Here is an 18,735-nt window from a genome sequence, read left to right as displayed (position 1 = left end):
GTGTAAAAGAAGACCAGGTGAGATGTAGAGATAGAGAGGGGAGATAAGAGTCTGCCGTATGTTCCCATTCCTGTGTTATATACGCTTCAAGAAAGATAGGTTTAATATATTTTTAGATATATTTACTTCAATTCCTGTCCTGTAACTGAACTGTAAATACAGAATTGAATCAAACTCCTCGTAATAAGACGAAGCACTGTAAGAAGGAAATAAGAAGTCTTTAACATTGCAGTGTTCCTGCATTGTTCATACAAAATGTTTGTGCAAGAACACAAACTCAGTGAGAAAATTGGAACAGTACTGAATGTGGAAAGCCATAAAGCTTTGATAATGAAAGCCAACTGTGTCTTATGATAGTAGTTCATTTCCTCCTATGGAGAACAACATACTATAAAGATTGCAATTGCAAATATGTTCCCCAGAATAATGTGTCAGGAAATGCTGATTGCACAACTTAATTTCTTGATGTGGTTTTAGGTCCAGATTTGCTTGTCAGAGAAGCCTTTTTTTCAAATAATTTTCTAAGCTCGTTTGGCTCATATACATGTAATAATTTCAATTGAAATAATGGAGATAACCATGACAAATCCTGAATTGCCACTAAATTTCAGACATCTTGCTGACTAGGGCAAACAGCATTTATTAAAAGAATAAGCCCATTATTCATAAATTCAGCAGTTTATTGTGATAGAAGGTGACAAGTACTACATTTCATTCCTTTTTTTATATATATATGATTGAAGACAACTCTATAGATAGAAACTGTATTTTAATAATTGATTCAGAAGCCCAGTTTATCTTCTGGGTGTTCTGCTCACTGCATACTTAGAAAAGTAATGGTACATGATGAAATCTCCCTGTGGTAGAATGACACCTTAGAAGTGGATTTACTGCTTGCCTGTCTTTTCTGATAGTATAATTCTCAGGGGCTCAGAGGTTTGTCTAAAACTTCCTTACAAAGTGGCATCATAGAAACAAAAGTTTGTAAAGTAATAATGTATGTATTCTTTTTTTATGCCTATGTTCAACACTAATTAACTTTTTATCCATTCTTACAGTAACAATTTCAGGAAAGCTAATTAGAAGGTAGCTGTAGAAAAAGTCCAAAATCAGCTTTGTTATTAGTTTTTATTTAGAATCTTTTTTTTGCTTCTTTTTAGGGGTGTGGCATAATTTTGTTCTTGGTGTTGCCAGTTTCATGGTTTTGTTTCTGCTGCCAGCCATTCTTTTCCCTTTTTATTACACGGGTGTTGGGGCACTTGTCACTGAGGTTGCAGAGGTAAGAAAAGATCTTTCCTGTTTTCATATTATATGCTTTGTGACCTGTAATGTATCTCTATCTCTTATTAGCACAATCAGATTTAGTCAGTGCAGCACTCTTGAGAATCAAATATATTGAACTTTTTGCTTAAAGTTTTCTTCTTAGTCTCATGTATTTTAATATTAGTAAATAAAAGAACATAGTGTGAATAATTATAGACTATTCAGCATACTATAAAACTGTGTAGGTGTTTGAGATGAGTTTGCAGCTTATTTCTGGAGGGGTTAACTTTTTTTCAGTATTGGCACAAAGCAAATCTACTGGAAACTGCATTATCACTCTAGTTACTGTTATCTGGTTTTAATGTTAAAGATTATTTTGAGCTGAGTTCCTTGTTTAGTCAGCTGGAAGCAAAGTAGAGATAGACTTCTGAGATTCTGGAAAGGCCTGATTTTTTTTCTGACTTAATCAAATACAGCATAGTTGAACAGCACAGCTGAAAGGATTCAGCCTTTCTTCGATCTGAAAGTTAACTGATGTAACTGAGGGAGTGACATTTATAATGCTTTATTACCTTTTAAAGTATAGGTACACACCACTTTCTTGAAAGTTTCAGGGTATTCATTTAAGTTGCTTGAACTTAATATGTTGTGAGGCTTCTTACCATTTTAACTTGTATGAAAACAATTACTCAAATTTGAAGAGGTCTTAGGGACACTTGGAGGTCCTCCTTTCTTCCCTTTCTTCCTTTTCCTTCTTTGCATTAAATAGTCATTATTTGTAAAGGATGGTATTTTTTGTAATGCTTTTATCATAAATTGAAATAATCAGTTCTAGTGGAGTCAGAAATTTTGTTTCTAAGGAAATAGTATCTTAACCTAAAGATTTCGTAGGTATTCAGTAGAACTGTAAACTAATCTGTATAGTTCTAACTACAATAAGATGGCTGACTTCACTGTTTTTCTCAGGATTCTCCTGCCAATGGACCAAGAGGTCTTTTTGTGGGAGACCTTGTCACTAACCTACAAGACTGCCCAGTTTATAATGTGGAAGACTGGAATTCCTGTCTGGGAGACATTTCAGAGAAGTCACAGGTCGGCTACTGTGTAAGTGCAGCCACCCTACAGCAATTAAGCTTTCCAACTAGAGGTATGACTTTAGGTGCTCTCCTCATTATTTTATGTATTAATTAATTTATATTTTAATTTTATCATGTTTAAAAGACTGTTTTGGATTTAGGATTTGTTGTTGGGGTCAGATTTCTCATAAGTCAAGTCTGCTATCCCATCTTAAGCAGTTACCAGTGCTGTTTTGTGAAATCTGAAAGTGAGGACAAGGTAGACAGAAGAATTTCTCTTGTTTTTCAGTCATCCTGTACAAATACCCTGTACGATCTGAATAATAAAATTTGCTTTTTCAGGATATTGCAAAACTTGGTTATTATCAGTAATGCAATTATCTCCTCTATTTTAAGTTCCGTTAACTTAAAATCACTCAGTGATCTTTTGCAGTGATCCTTTGCGTAAACTCCACGCATTACCTTACAGCTTTGATCAGCGTGACATTGCAAATTGTATGGCTTAACCCAATGATGTGCTTTATTATGGTCACTTCTTCTGATGTGTCTCACTATACTGGTTTTGTGTCATTGCCCATAAACTCAGTTTTGTCTGGATTGCACATATTGCTTCTGGAAGTCAGTCTGTTTCCATGTATACATTAGAGTGCTTGTTGCTATAAGGGCTTACCCCTGAGAAACAAAAAGAAAAAAAATGTGAACTGAACTAAACCAGAACAATAAACGAAAGTTAAGTAGAACAAAAAAGAACAGTCAAGTGAAATTGGCTGAATGTCTCATGACATACCCTAAAGCTCTCTAGACTTTCTTACATGCAAGCATCCATGGAAACTGAATTCCAAAGGTAAGGGGCTGCTGCTGAGCGAAACCTATATGATGCTATTCAGAGCTTTAAAATTTTCACTGCATTTTTCCATCATACTGGAAATAAACAGAAGGTCAGGCAACTTGACTACCCTTGTTTGATGCATTGTAGTACTTTTGTGAGACTGAAAAGGTATGTAAGGAAAATAATCTTACAGCTGGAACTAAGATAAATATTTAAACTGGAAACTAGTGGAGTATGGGTGAGAACCTGCTTTTAGAAACCTGACAGTTTGGATTATACCTCTGAAGAGGAGGGCAACTTTGGCACATGCTTTCAGCTGGGCAGGGCTGGTAAGAACCAATTCTCAGGCACTGTAGGTATATGTATGCTGAGGTTCTGCTGTTCTCTGAAATGCAATTTCAGAGTAATGGGTAATAAAACTGCATATTCTGCAGTTGAACCAGTCCTATTTAGATTGAAATACTAGAGGCTTAATACTGGAGGCTTGGTATTGCTTCCAAGCTTGGTTGCTTTATTGTGTTAGCAGCCCTTTGTCCCCACTGCTGCCTTCTAATCAGACTAGTCTGTCTGCATTTTTGGAGTCATAAGCCTCCAGCAGTGAGAAATATTCCTCTGAAATTAAATGAACTCTGTTTGGTCTCTAGCAGCTGTCATTTATCAAAACCTTGACAGTTCACAACTTGACATAAATACAGAGTATCAATAAAAATGTATATAGCAAATGGACCCCATCTACTTGATCATAAAACAAATGGAGAGTAAACTACCTGAGTATGAAGCTAGACAGAAAACAATGCTCCAAGGACCTTCCTGAAATTAAAGTGTTTTCAATGTAGTTTATAAGGAAACTAATTTCATGGTCATTCACTGTTCAAAAATCTATGTGGTTTCTTAGCCTCAGGGTACTTGAAGAAAGGTTTGTATGGTACAGTGCTTGCACCTGTAAGCCCCAGGCATAAAGCTCCATGTTACTGCTCTCCTAAAGAAGGTACTACAGTTGCTATTATACAGGTTCTTATAGTGACCATTGTTTAGTGTGTGTGTTTTTAAGCAGTTGTTGCACAGTTAGTTAGGCTGCTTTCATTTAAAGAGCATCTGTGCAAAGATTCCAAACTAGTTAAATCATGGTTTAAAACATCTTTTATTCACTGCTGCAACCCTCAAGGTTTGAAAAGCCTTCAGAATTTGAATCTTGTAAAGGCTTTCACATTTTACAGAGTGGGCCTTGTCATTTCCATAGCCAGCCAGTGACATCAGTACAGTAGTGGCTAAATAACTTCTATGCCAAACCTTGATGCAAGTTGGGGGCAATGAATAAAATGGTTTTTGTAACTCACAATGCTCAAAACCCTGCAGTGGTAGATGCCCAGTATCTCCAGGAGATTTATTAAGATGAAAAAATCAGTATGTGACATTCACACACATTGGTGGTGAAACTTATTTTTAGTTGTGACTGAATGTCAGCTATGCTTTGTGAATTACTATAATTCTCAAAGGCTGCAGGATGGTTGTTTTGCTTTATTCAGAGATAAATTTTTTTTTCAGGGTGTTACTATAATATCAATTATTTGCTCTATCCCTGTGTTCTTTAGTCTACAGAAGACTCGATGGCACAGTTGAATGTTGTAATAACAGCAGCCTCACAGATATTTGCTTTTCATATAGCAATAAGTTGGACAGCCATCTGGTAAGTTGCTTCAACTGCTAATTCTCTTTGGTAAATCTAAAATTATTTAAATTAATTAGTAATATTTACCAACATTTATGCAGCATGTTCATGTGCTTAAAAATATCTACAGTTTGTAATAAAGGTATATATGTATATTATTCTCCCCATTTACAGCTTAAAACCCCACAAAATATTAATTATGATTTTTCCCATGATCAGTCAGAGAGTCTCTGGAAGAACCATAAAAAATCTTAAGAGCCCTCATTCCTTCAGGCAAAAAGACACCTAACTGATTTTCGGTATCCTGGATGCAGAACTGGTGAGAAAAAAACAACTTTTGAGAAGAAGGTGAAATTGGCTTATTTTAGTGCTTCAGTCTTTAAAGGTATTGAGCACTATAGGCAGAGCAAAGCACTGGACTACCTGTTCAGTTATTTTGTTTGAAGTCAGTAATGCTACTTCCTAAGTTAAACAAAAAAACATGCAGGAGAAAGTCCTAGAAGTTGCCCAGTTTCTCAAAATGAGGGCCACTATTTGATACCTTTTTCACCATGTTCATTTTCTTGTCATGTGAAAACATAAAGTTTCTCAGTAGGATTTTGACTTACTTCCTTCGAAAGAGAATACAGCAGCCTTCCGGTGTCTAAGGGGGCTACAAGAGAGCTGGGGAAGGACTTTTTACAAGGGCATGTAGTGATAGGACAAGGGGGAATGGCTTTAAACTGAAAGAGGGCAGGTTTAGATTAGATATGAGGAATAAATTGATGCCCCATCCCTGGAGGTGTTCAAGGCCAGGTTGGGTGGAGCTCTGAGCAACTTGGTCTAATGGAAAGTATCCCTGCCCATGGCAGTGGGATTGGATCAAGATGACCTTTATGGTCCGTTCCAACCCAAACCCTTCTATGACTCTATGAAAATACAGAAATGTTTGTTAAAATATGTTTCATATTGACAGTGATGGAATATTTCTATTGGTTCTCTTTACAAGAAAAAGAGCACAAGTATCAACTGTGTAAACTTTTTTACACATACCAGTTTGTTATTTTTCTGATCTCTAGTGATAAATACTCAAAGAAATTCAAGTAAGTCTGTTCCAAATCTGCTATGTTTACAGTTTCTATGATGGTAAGCTTCCCACTCCAGGGTGTTTCTGTGGTATTTAACCACTAAGAATTGAGCACATTCCAGCGGTTGGTTCATTTGAAATATGTCAGTAACTGGTAACATCCCGGAGTTCAGCAAGATTTGATAAATCACTATCCCACTGAGCCTTGGCATTCTTAAGCTCATAGCTGCTACTTAAGAACAGAGAAGAAATAAAAGCATCCAGAAGCCTGTGACCTTGTGACTTTCAAGTGTCCTTAGACTGGCTGTGAGATTTTTAACAATTATTTTACATAGTCTTTGCAGTGCTATGCAGACTATTTGAAAGTGTATCCTCTCCCTGTCATTGGAATAGGAAGGGCTTGTATCAAGCTTAATGGCGAGTGTCTGACACTCAGGCATTTCTGGGGAGTGTAATGATCAAGCTAAAAAGTCAGAAATCACTTTTTTTTTTTTGTCCTAAGGTAAACAGTAGATTAAGAACTTTCCTTGCTTGTGTTTTAAGAGCAAAAAGAAAAGTGTCACTGAGCTTTTACGAGAGACGTGAGGGGGAAAACCAATTTCCTGTTCCCTTCTGCTGTACTGTCTTCAGCCTGTTGGGAGTAAGAAAGATCTGATCTTTCAGACTGTAGAGTGGTAGAGTTATAGGTAGGAGTTATAAGGACACAGCACTGCATTAAGTCCCGTGTTCATCTTAGTTGAGAATAGTTTCTTAGCTATCACACACCTGGTAGGTTTGTTGTTTTATTTACTGAACATAAGCTTTTGTTCGGCCAAACGAGGTTTTAGATCAATGAGGACTACAACTTCTAATACAGGTAAGTCACAAGTATGTTGATGCAAGCTTCATCCATTAGAAATCACTGACTTCATTTTTTGTTATGCAGGTGTGTACCTTTCTAAAAATACTTTGCTTTGATTTTGGTGTATGTGCACACCCCTTCTTTCTCACTAAATATGGAGTGAAAGGTTGAATATGTAGGTAGAGGTTCTTCAGGATTTGACCAAAAAAAAACTAAGAAAAAAATCAGATTTCAGCTCTTCATGGGCTGATATCAGTGAGGCGTTTCTTTTCTCAAAAAAGGAATATTTAGTTCTTTTATTCTGATCCCTTGGTAAATACCTTTAACTTTCATAATCATTTCAAATGCCCTTTGCAGTATGCCTGTCTGCCAGCACGAAAAGTTATTGAAGCCAGCAAAGTTTGTCGAACCAACATGGACTGCCAGAAGGACTTTGTTCCAAGCTTTTGTGTGACTCCTTCTTTGGAGAACCAAACAAGGCTAATCAGGGTAAAGCATCCACCCCATATTGACATGCTATATGTAGGACACCCCATGCATCTTCAGTACACAGGTTGGTATTATTTATTGAAGCAGTTTAGCAAAAACAATCTCCAATATGGTTTCCTTTGCCTGGCTGTTTGAACAAGGTCTTGGAATGCTTGTCAGTTAAATTGTTTAATGCAGAATCCATTTCTTGTTACAGCCAGTGGAGAGACATGGACTACTCAGGCCTAAAATGAAATGTGCACAGTGCAATGAGTTATGAAGGTAATAGAAACCATATGTGATATGAGATGGTTGTTTTTTTAGAAAAGTGTGAAAGGGCTATTTCTAGAACAGATCTTACTCAGGTTAGTCATAGGAATCAGATACCTGCATTTTCCTAGCACACAAACCTCTCAAGAGGCTATTGTAAAATCTGTAGGCATCTTGCTCTAGCACCTTGCTTGAAATATTAGCATGACTGCTTGAATCACACCTAATATGCAAGTATCAGTGGCAGATTCGCATGACTACAGAGCCACAAGTATTATCACAACATAGTCTTTTCCTGATTTATTCTTTTTTCATTTGGTTGCCCTAAATTAAATAACATATAACAGTTTAGTTCCTTACTTTGAAATTCACTGTGGCTCTTCTTTGGGCAAGCTTATATACTTGAGCCAGGTATATAAGTAAACAGTAATTCTGCTGCTGGAGAGAGTATGGAAAGAATGAACAAACTTATGAACGTCGTACTTAGTAGCGTGAGTGACATGGTGAAATTTAGCTTCAGATGGGTTTTAAAAGGTTTTAAGTGTTAAACTACTATCCCTTCCTGTGAGGATCCTACCTGTTCCTCATAGTCAGCTGTACCTCTCAGGGTGATTTTACTTCAGACATTTGGAAGTATCTCCTTAGCAAGGCATTGTACTTTTCTGAATAAACACTGGAATTAGGTACAAAAGAGCTTTATAAACAGTGATGAAATCTGGTAGTGTAAAGCCATTAACATTCTTGCATAACATATTTTTAGTTAATCTATCAGTCTTTATCTTTCTGTGCTGGTAATTTGATACTCTGTGAGGAGGTATTTATTTCAACTTTTTTTACAATATACCATCATTTAAGCCCCAAAGATGGTCTTTTTGTTTATTTCTGGCCTCTTGCCATTTAAGAGGAAAACATTGTTCACATGTGTGATATCAGCACACAGTTCTATATTTGTTGACATCTATTCCAAGTGGAGCAACATATTTTAAGAGAGTTCTATAACTATATAGAATTAATTTTCTTGGTCTGTAACCATACAAGTTATCAGTATTGTAGAACAATTGATGTTATTCTCTTTTCCAATATGTTGGAGCAATGGAGTTTTGGTCAGTGTTTCCTGCTGAACAGCAATTCTGCAAAAGAATTGAGCCTGTCAGCTGGCCAGAAGTCAGAAAAGAATGTTATTGCATCTAAAGAGGTAGTTCTACTTTAAGAAGTTACTGTGTGAAAATACCGTTTGCATACACATGTAGGAATATAATTCTAAAGTGATTTATTGTCCCTGGGAATTGTGCATTGAATGTATTAATTTGAAAGCTAAAAGCTTGACTTTATTACAAACTTTGCTGAAAATGCAACCTATGCTTTGTGTTCCCCTTGGAAAAACATCTGAGCTAAAATTCTAAAATCCTGGCTTGGGCAGCAGATAATCTACTGTACCGTCATAGAGTTTCATGCATCCCAATGAAACAGCTTCTAAATATTTCAAACTTAGTTTTGCACTGTACAATACTGGCTGGGGCCAACAGGTCTGGTGCGGGTTTTTGTTTTTTTTTATCAAATGTGACTAACCATTGGTATGGTTAGTGGTAACCATTTCTTTATGGTTAAGAAAGGAAAATAACTTCCTCCTCTACTGCGTGAGTTTTGAAATTGGAATGTGTTTTAGAGAAATGCCTTATTCTTTAGTGTGATCTTTCTGCCTGCAGGAAACGTTACTTTTTAGAGTGGTGCTACATTTAACATGCAACATGATATGAGAGTTGCACTAGGGTGTATTATGTCTTTACTTTCTCTAGAAATGCCAGTAATGTTTGAATAACCTTCTAAGGTTATGCATTTATTATTTTTTACTTAGGCTTGTAATGTTGTCATGATAGTCCTGATTTATGGTGAAGCAGTAGTTATTTCATATTTCCATTTGAAGGTAACTTCCAGATAATGTATTTTTAAAAATGTATATCCATAATAGCTACTTAGAAGATAGACTCTACAGCTTATTTCGATTAAATATTTGTTTCCTCAAATTAAAATATCCTAGCAAAAATATTTTTTGTTGGTTTGGATGCTATATATAGCACTTATTTCCAGTATTCAAAAAAAATCTCTGGAAGGAGTCATAATCCTAAATGAACCTAAAGCGCTGGAGATTTGGCCAAAACTAAAACAGAAGGAATGATTAGGAATGCATGTTGTTTGGGACAGACACACTGATTAATCCTTTTAATTAGCATTCCTTCTGTAAAAAGTATCGAATGTAGTCCAGTATAATTCATACTGTCAGTTTAATACACGTGGTATTACTCAAGACTTTTAAACTTTTCTTGTTGCAGGCGGTTATACTCTAGAGGCTCTCCCTGTGTTGGACAGATGATATGTAAGACTGAAATGGAGGGCCCTGTCAGTACTGCCATGTAACTTTGCACTGTTTCTTCTTTATTATGTGTGAAGGTTTTTATTCCCTCATGTGATTTCTGATACTGCAAAATTTTTGCTTCTTTCTCTGGCCCTTGTTGGTTGGAAAGAATCTGGTGACTAAGGTTCGTATTTGGAATTCACTCTACTTGAGGAAACATCATGTCCCTGAATGTTACTGTTGCCCGTCAGGGATCAAAAACTGTGAGATTTCCTTGAAGAAAAGAAGATGGAACTTACCTAGGAGATAACTTCCTGATAATTTCCCTGAACTGGACTCCTACTTCTGTTGTATTTGAGTCTTCTTAAAAAAAAAGAAAAAAAAAAGCCACTTCCTGGCTTTGGGCATGTTTATCAGCAACAACAGCCGTAATCCATGATGAAGGTCTTTGTGGTCCAGCCTGTTTTCTCAATATTTCCATGCTTGTTCACCCTTACCACTGAGGATGGTCCTTCTTTGCTTTTAACCCATACCTAAAGAATTACATGTATAGTTCTTCTGGAGACCACACAGAAATATCTCATGCCATGCTGTCCATCTCCTCTATAGCATACATGCCCTTTCCCCCATGAAGAAGTTTTGAAAAGCTCTTTGGTCAACCTAGTCTCCCAGTCACTTCTAATTAAAATTGTATCTGTTGTGCATTCTTTTTGATATTTGCCAACACCATCTAGCATTAGCCAACAAAAGAAATGTTATTTCCAGGTCAAAGAATTGTTTAATTAGAGTGGGAAAACAATGAGTGTTTTCTCTCACCCAGGATCATTGCTGTTCACCTCTTCCCAGCAGTGTCTTTTTCAAGACAAGCCTTTTGTTATTCCTAGGAGGACAAATTTGCCTACTGCCATTAGGTTTAATCCGTTACAACCACTAAATTCATTGCCTCATATTACAGTGACTAGAGCTCAGTCCACCAACTTCCTGAAGAGTTTCTTTGTGTTTGGAGTGTGCTTCGGTAGCAAGGTTTGGAGTTTAGATCCATGTCTAGTGGCTGTTGGTGACAACAATTTGTTGTAACAACAAGAGAAGAAGATTAGTGATCCATTCTCAGTGTAGGCACAGCTTCAGATTCAGGGTGGTGACTTAGTGGCCATTAGTCAAGCAGCAGTTAGGTTTTTGAAATTACAGTATATTGGAGTGTGTGTCTTTTGAAGCCTTTGAATACACTGGATGCCTCAGCCATTTTACTATTTTGGCTCATGAACAAGAGGTCAGATCCGATGTTCTGATACCAGCCTTCAGCATGATGAGTTTGGATATCACTTGACCGGGTTGTACATACAGACTGGGTAATGAGAGGCTGGAGAGCAGCCCTGCAGAAAGAGATCTGAGTGTCTTGGCCGACGGCAAGTTGAATATGAGTCAGCAGTGCCCTGGCAGCCAGGAGGGCCAACCGTGTCCTGGGGGACATCAGGCAAAGCATCACCAGCTGGTCAAGGGAGAGGATTGTCCTGCTCTGCTCTGCTCTGGGGCGGCCTCACCTTGAACATTGTGTGCAGATTTGGGCACTACAATGTAGAAAAGATATGAAGCTATTAGAGGGTGTCCAGAGGAGGGCAACAAAGACGGTGAAGGGCCCGGAGGGGAAACCATTTGAGGAGTGGCTGAGGTCACTTGTCTTGTTCAGCCTGGAGGAGACCTCATCATGGTCTACAACTTCCTCATGAGTGGAACAGGAGGGCCAGGCACTGATCTATTCTCTGTGGTGACCAGTGACAGAACTTGAGGGAATGGACTGAAGTTGTGTCAGGGGAGGTTTAGGTTGGATATCAGGTAAAGGTTCTTCGCCCAGAGGGTGGTTGGGCACTGGGACATGCTCCTCAGGGCACAGTACCAAGCCTGACAGAGTTCAAGAAGCATTTGGATGATACTCTCAGGCACATGGTGTTATTCTTGAGTGGTCCTGTGCAGGACCAGGAGTTGGACTTCATGATCCTTGTGAGTCCCTTCCAACTCGGGATATTCTGATACTACCAAGGCACTTGTGTGATGATTCTGTTCCTTTTATTCAGACAAAAAGAGCCGATCCCTGAAGCTGTGGGTCATGTTTCTGTCAGCCCAACCCCTTCCCTGATGAACCCACCCTCAGCTCTGTCCGGAGGGCTGGGCCAGCAGGCTTGGGGGTGGACGAGGCTGTTCCTGTTGTGGCTGGGGCTGGGTAGTTTCTGCTGCTGCTGCAGTGCAGCTGAGGAAGGGCTGGGGAACAAGGACAGCTCAGGGATCAGATGTGCCAGTTTCTTAGGGCTGCTACAGTGGTGGGTCAGGTTCAGATAAACTGTTCAGGCTTTCTGGGCGGGAGATCAGACCAACACGTTCCTGCCGGTCTCCAGAGAGACGCCTGTGGAGAAAGGAGGTGGCTAAGTTGCAGGTGGGACACGGGGACTCTCCTCCACAGCAGGGCCCAGAGCTGACAAGGCTCACCACCATGGGTGGAGCTGTCAAGGTGAATACCTGCACCTCAAGGCACCACTAAGTAGGGGGATTCCTCCAGACAGGTTCACTGGTCAGCAGCAAGTGCCAGTGCACGTCTTGCTTTTTAGAGCAGTATTATCTCTCACTCTTTCTCATCCTGACCTTACTTTGCCTCTGCCTGTTTGTCATGGAGGCTACTCTTGTCCAGGCAGGCTCAGTTTGAACAAACACTGGCTCCAGTGCAAGCAGGCTCCCCAGGAGAAGACCCAGGAATTAAAAGGCAAGTTAAAGCCTCTGACAACAGCAGAAAACTCAGCAGAGTTTTATGGCTAGCCACTAACTCACTGCTGCACAGCAGCCTGACTAAAAATGCTTCGTGGCTGTGAGCAGCCTTTGAAGGAGGCAGCGGATGTGGGGGGATTGATGACTCACCGTTTTCTATCACACCACCAGCAGATTGCAGCAGTACACAACAGTATCCCAACTGGCACAGCAAGCAGGACTATCACTATGCCTATCATACAGCCTGTTCCACGACAGAAAATACTTTCAATGTGCTGCTCAGCTTTGGGAACATGTGTGGTCGTTGCTACAGTCACTTCTGCAGGAGAAATTCAAATGTTAGCACATCCTCTGCACCACTTGTAAGCTTGCAGTATGTTTGATACCACCAGGACATTCTCTGTTTCCCCTCAGTGCTGGTGCCTGGAGGCACACTCCCATCCTTTGGGACAGGTTGTCCCTCCGAATGAAACTCAGATGGCCAGGAGGAGAACACAGGGGGGAGCATCACTGCTTGACCAGTCACTCTTTCGAGGGGCATGGACAAAAACCATCCCTGCAGCAGGCAGTGCCACCCGCAACTCTCCCTCCCTGATCTGACTCCCATACCACAAGGGGATGGAGTCAGGCCCTCTCAGGAGACACTTGAGCCGTGCTCCCCCCCATCTGCCTTTTCTCCAGCTTGGGCACCCCTTGCAGCCGCTCGCAGGTTTCAGGCTGTGCCTCTCACTTAGGGACCTCAGCAGGACTGCTCAGTACCTGAGTGCTCTGAGCCTGTTTTAGAAGATTTTTTGGCATTTCCATTGTGTTCTTCTCCAGACTTGGACAGCACTGCCAAAAAGCAGAGACAATTAAAGCCTCAGCATGGCTCAGGATGCAGGAGGATGGGAAGGTTCCCTCTAGGTTCCCTGCCCAGTGTGAGAGCCAGAATATTGCTCTGGACCTCAGCTCACGAGAGGGATCCTTCTCTGGGCTGCTGTTGTGCCTTGGACCTCTCGTTACTCAGGGCAAGCTCTGGGATGAAGCTACAGTGGGAGCCACATTTGTGCAAGAGTCCCGTTTTTCATCATTTGTGGAATGTGATCCAGATGTCTTGAAACCAACACACTTTTTTAGCTTGGCTGCTGATGTGATGTGCAAGAGCAGGCACTGCTCTTGCAGGGGGAAGAGCCTGCTGCACAGCCATCCTGATGGCTGACACCAGCTGACCACAGGACAGCAAGTACCTGGCATGCCAGTAGCTGGCATTGGCCATGGAAGGAGCAACTTGCATTTCACATGGAAGGAAGATTAAAAGGTAAATGCTACTTCCTCCAACTAACTTACCTGTGGGCTCACGTTTTTGCTTAAGGACTCGAACTGGCAAAGATTTCAGCAAGCCACCAACCTCGGCATCTTAAGGAAAATTGCTCATTAATAAACTCTTGACACATTGCTGATCATTATTCTTTCAAAGAAAGGGACATTGAGAATCTACCTGCAGGCTCTAAGGGCTCCAAACCATCTTTCTGCCAAGCTTCCAGAGACTCTTTTAGAGAATCAGCTAGAAGCAAGCACAAAGAAATGTTTCCATTGCATATTAGGGTCTTCTGCCTTTGTGAACAGAAGCACTGGAAGGGGGTCAGGTAAAAATGTGAGAGCCAGATGTCAGTGGATTGCTAAAGCTGCAGAGGAGGACCTGGGGACCTCTGAGCTGGCAGTGCAATACTCCTTTAAGGCCATGTGCAACACCCTGGAGGAGCAGATGGACCCTTGAGACTCTCTTACCAGGAGAGTGCTCACACAGAGAAAACCCTCAGTAAAGCACTGGAAGAAAAACCCAACATCCACGTTCCTTGGTAAGAAGACCTCACTGGCCCATGAAAGGCTGCACTGGTGCCGCCAGCTGACCTGCTTCCTGCAGTTGCCCTGTAGCAGCCTGAGCAGCCCTGGCATGCAGAGTAGTCAGAAGGAGGAGGAGGAGGAGGTGGTGGACAAGGACCATGATCCCCCTCACACCCACTGCTACTGCTGTTGCTGTCGCTGCTGCTGCTGTCAAGAAAGGGGCTGAGCAGTCGGTTCTTTGGCCCAGTGCAGCACCGTGGGGCTCTGTGACCTCATGGCCCTAGAATGACCACAGAGCTGGGGCAGGGCTGTGTGGGGAGCTGCCCTCCCAGGTAGGGGAACACATCCCATAGGGCAGCTCTGTCCAAGGGTGGGATGCAGGCCCCCCACAACAGGATTAATTACACCTTCAACAGGTTTGCAGACAATGTCAAGCTGAGTGGTGCAGTTGACACACCCAAAGGATGGGAAGCCATCCAGAGGGACCTGGACAAGTTCAAGAAGGAGAACCCATGGGAACCTCATGAGGTTCAATAAGACCCACTACAAGGTCCTGCACCTGCTTCAGGGCAACCTCCAGTATCAAGCTGCAGAAGGTTATAGTGTCTTTGTGGTTAACAAGTGTAACTTTTAAAATAAGGCTAAATAAGTATATTAATAAAATCTTGCATTTAGTTGAGTAAATTTGTGTGTAGACTAGATGTCAAGGAAAAATATTTTTTTTTTTTTTTTTGTTTTTTTGTTGTTGTTTAGCTGTTTTTTTTGCTGTAGTGGCTGATACTAAATACTGCCAGACAAACACACAGAATGTTTCAAAGAACTTCTTAGCGGTATCTCTGATAATCAGTGGCTTGTCATACAGGTCTTCTTCTAGAAATTATTAGATACAAGGAAGAAATTCTTCACTAAGCATGGTGAGGCACTGGAACATAAGTTGCCCATTGAAGTGGTGGATGCCCCATCCTCCGTAATATTCAAGGCCAGGTTGGATGGGGCTTTCAGCAGCCTGGTCTAGTGAAGGTGTTTCTGCCTATGCCAGGGAGGTTGGAACTAGGTGATCTTTTAAGCTCCCTTCCAAACCAAACCATTCTATGATACTGTGATTGACTTGGATGCCTCTGACTTTCTGAGCTGGGTGGTGTCCTGGATTTCTGTCTGTTTTGTTCTTTCCTCAGTAGTCCAACAGATTTATTTTCTCTAAATCAAAGATTGGTCTTAAGCTGGAAGAGGCAACATGACTTTCAAGCACAGCGGCAGTTTTGGTAATGGAAAGTTCTCTGCTTGTTGCCACACCAAACCATTCTTTTTTTGGGACTCCTTGTTATATATATCTCTCCATCCCCATAGTATGCTTGCTGGCTGGACTTACAAGGGCATCTGTTAAAAGAAGAAAATGTCTTTATGTGACTGAATGGACCAGTTCTCTGCCTTATGTGCCTTTGGAACTACTTTCCCTCGCCTTTGTTTCTGTGTCCTTGAATTCTTTATTGAACTTGAAGAAATCTGATCTACTCTTAACTAAGATATACTTAGCAGCATTTCTGAATTTGAATAACATTTCTGGTATGTTATGTTCCCAGTTTTCTCTTAGCCTATGCTTTTAAAATTTCTGTGAGGGTGGGTTAAATTGTTTCTTTCCCAAGGGATGTTTGTATTGTGTGGGATTTGAACTCTTGCTTTTGCATATCTCTGTGGAGGTGGTATTTCGTATGGCTATAACTTTTTCCCAAGTAGGTAGGGAAAATTCACATCCAGAGTCGTTCCTTAGGGACAGAAGGACTATTGTTGGTACTGTTCAAGTTTATTCTCAAGGTGATTTTCTATCTCTGCCTTAATTTACCTTAAACCCTTCCTTCTGGGGATAAGACTCCGTTCTACTTTCCTTGTATAGGAAAGGTGTCTTACTTCCAGCTGTCATAGAACTAAGGTTTCCAAATGATCCCTGATGCTGACAGACTCAGACTGCTGTTTACTTTGAAAGACTGTAACAAGACTTTTTATGAGAGAACCTGAATGGAGCATCCCTGTACTAACAAGGTGTACACTGGCAGGTCTCAAGTTACCTCACTTTTCTTTGAAGAACCTCTCAAGAAACATTTGACATGCAGTAAACTGAAGGTTCATGTACACCTTCAAAGAATAGTGTGTACAATAACAAAGTATTTCAAGATCATGTTGTGCTTGACATTGCAATTTTCCCATCACTGTTTATAGGAAGGATGCCGAATTCCATGTCTCGGGTGTTTAAGTTGCATCAAGTTATATCTTGGAGTCACTTATGATCTGAGCACAAAAGATAAGCTACTTATGTACTGGCTAACTGGTGTTGTGCAATACAGCTGTGCTTCACCTCGTAGCCTTGGCTTTCTCAGAGGGACTCCAGAATTCTGCTCCCCATCTGCCCCGCTCCTGTATACCATGAGCTCAGCCTCAGGTCAGGGGGAGCTTCTCCAGGTACTGCAAGAGAAGAATTTTCTGGCCTTCAGAGAAAATACACATGTGCACCCGCAGTATACATGTGCACTGCATATGTTGAAAAAGTCTGGTAGCTATAATATCTTTCTTTGAAAAGAACTGAAATTACACAAAGGAGTCTTTATGACTATAGATGTACAGTTGCCTCTGAAAATATGTATTTTAGATCTAGTTTTACTGAAATGCTAATTGTATTTTGTGGAGTGACTTTACTATGATAGTGACTTTACTATGACCTTATTATGATATGTTTAAGAAAGATTTAATGGCTGCACTCTTGTGAAAACAAAAAATAACAACCAAACCCATATTTAGACTGGTTATTCCTCTTTGAAGAAGGTCATTTCACATCTGATGTGTCTGCAAAATTATAAGCTAAAATTCGTAATGTTATAACCCTGGAATTACTTTTCATGCTTTGTGTGTCTTTATATTTTCATTTCAGTAAGTCTCAGCAGTTTTGTACCACGACAAAACTTTCTAAGCATCGATCTGCCTGTGGTGATAGAGACATTTTGCAAGTATCCTTTAAAGTATGTTTGTTCTTTTAAGGCAAGAAGGGAATTGTTCAGAATTTAGTGACCTAGCAAAATTTCAGTTGGATATCATTTTAGACAGGATGCTCTGAAATATTTCTGTAGAGTTTTGACATCTTTATCCCATCTCTCCATTGATTATTGTCCATGTGCCAAGCTCAAAATGAAATCTCTCACTTTGCTGTGCTTAACAATATATTTCTCGTCAGTGCTTTTTTTAACTCTTGAGGGTGAGCCTTAACAAATGTGACCAGAAGGTGAAAGTAAGTCTGAATTTACGGCAGGACAAATAAGATGTTCTTGCTAGCTTTGGTATGTCAGAGTTTTACCATTTTTGTGTCATTAGACTGAACTAAATAACAGGGTATGGTTGTTCTTTTTAATTTTTTCTTCAACAGAAAAGCAAAGCATATTCAAAAAGCAGGATAGTTCAGTTCATACATTCTTGTTAATGAACGAGAGGATACATATACACATGTACAAAGCTTAGTAGGTTTGAATATAGCTAATCTAAGAACTCTTACCTTAGAAACTGAAATGTTTATACATGACTATAGAATAATTAAACTGTATAGTTCAGTGTAGTCCATAGAACTAGAGTAAAGATAAACATAATCTCCCCTTTTCTGGGAACATACAAGGTTCACGCTGCCCCAGATGCTTTCTGAATCATATGTCTTCTTGCCTGGCCATTTAAGATGGAGGTGGGTATTGCAGTTAGGAAGCCTTTACCAACAATAAAAATTGTCTACCTGTGCCTCATTCTCACGTGCACACACACGTACAGAAATCCACTCAACTTTTCTGGCTAACAGGTAAGTAGGAGAGATAGGCCAGATTTCCAATTATATTCTAGTCATTTACTAGGGAGTGTTTTGGAAAATATTCCTAATCATGATTTCATACTTGGGTCATAGGTCTAGAATACCTTCTTACTTCAGGCATGGTGTCAGAGCTGTAACCTTCCTCCAAAACCACATAAAGCAAGGGAGGAAGATGGGCAGCATCACGTGTGGTTTCACTGTCTCCTGCTTTTATTCAAGTTGTGAAGAGTGCAGGTTGTCTAAATATACCAACCTAGCACTTAAAAAAATAAAGATCTACAGAGGCAATTCTCTGAGCGGGTATGTTATGGTGTAAAGCTCATATTTTACTCATATAATTTCTGTGAAACGGAATGGCAGCTAAAAAAAATAACCCTCATATGTTTCTCTCTGCATACTAGAAATAATATGGTAATATATGCTTTATATATATATATTTATATTTTTTTTACATTTGCTTGTATATTATTCATGAACCTTAACTAAA

At 40.1% G+C, this 18,735-nt stretch overlaps 1 protein-coding gene across 5 annotated transcripts in view; it reads left to right on the top strand.

Annotated features, from left to right (window-relative positions):
- The window catches only part of MBTPS2 (membrane bound transcription factor peptidase, site 2), a 46,781-nt gene that overhangs the window by 15,876 nt on the left and 12,170 nt on the right, over positions 1-18,735 (top strand). For 3 of the 5 annotated variants that reach the window (XM_039377884.1, XM_027731104.2, XM_039377889.1), the window contains exons 6-10: positions 1,161-1,279; positions 2,230-2,410; positions 4,761-4,855; positions 7,102-7,297; positions 17,334-17,409. In XM_039377884.1, the coding sequence (XP_039233818.1) occupies positions 1,161-1,279; positions 2,230-2,410; positions 4,761-4,855; positions 7,102-7,297; positions 17,334-17,409 (667 nt within the window). Of the gene's footprint in view, positions 1-1,160; positions 1,280-2,229; positions 2,411-4,760; positions 4,856-7,101; positions 7,298-7,429; positions 7,495-17,333; positions 17,410-18,735 lie in introns of those variants that run through there. The other 2 variants (XM_039377893.1, XM_039377895.1) reach the window with 2 other exon arrangements.

The sequence above is a fragment of the Pipra filicauda genome, unplaced genomic scaffold, assembly GCF_003945595.2.
Source record: "Pipra filicauda isolate LSUMZ 115617 unplaced genomic scaffold, ASM394559v2 scaffold12_size5214236_pilon, whole genome shotgun sequence".
Classification (NCBI taxonomy): domain Eukaryota; kingdom Metazoa; phylum Chordata; class Aves; order Passeriformes; family Pipridae; genus Pipra; species Pipra filicauda.
This window is presented reverse-complemented; position numbering and strand designations above follow the sequence as displayed.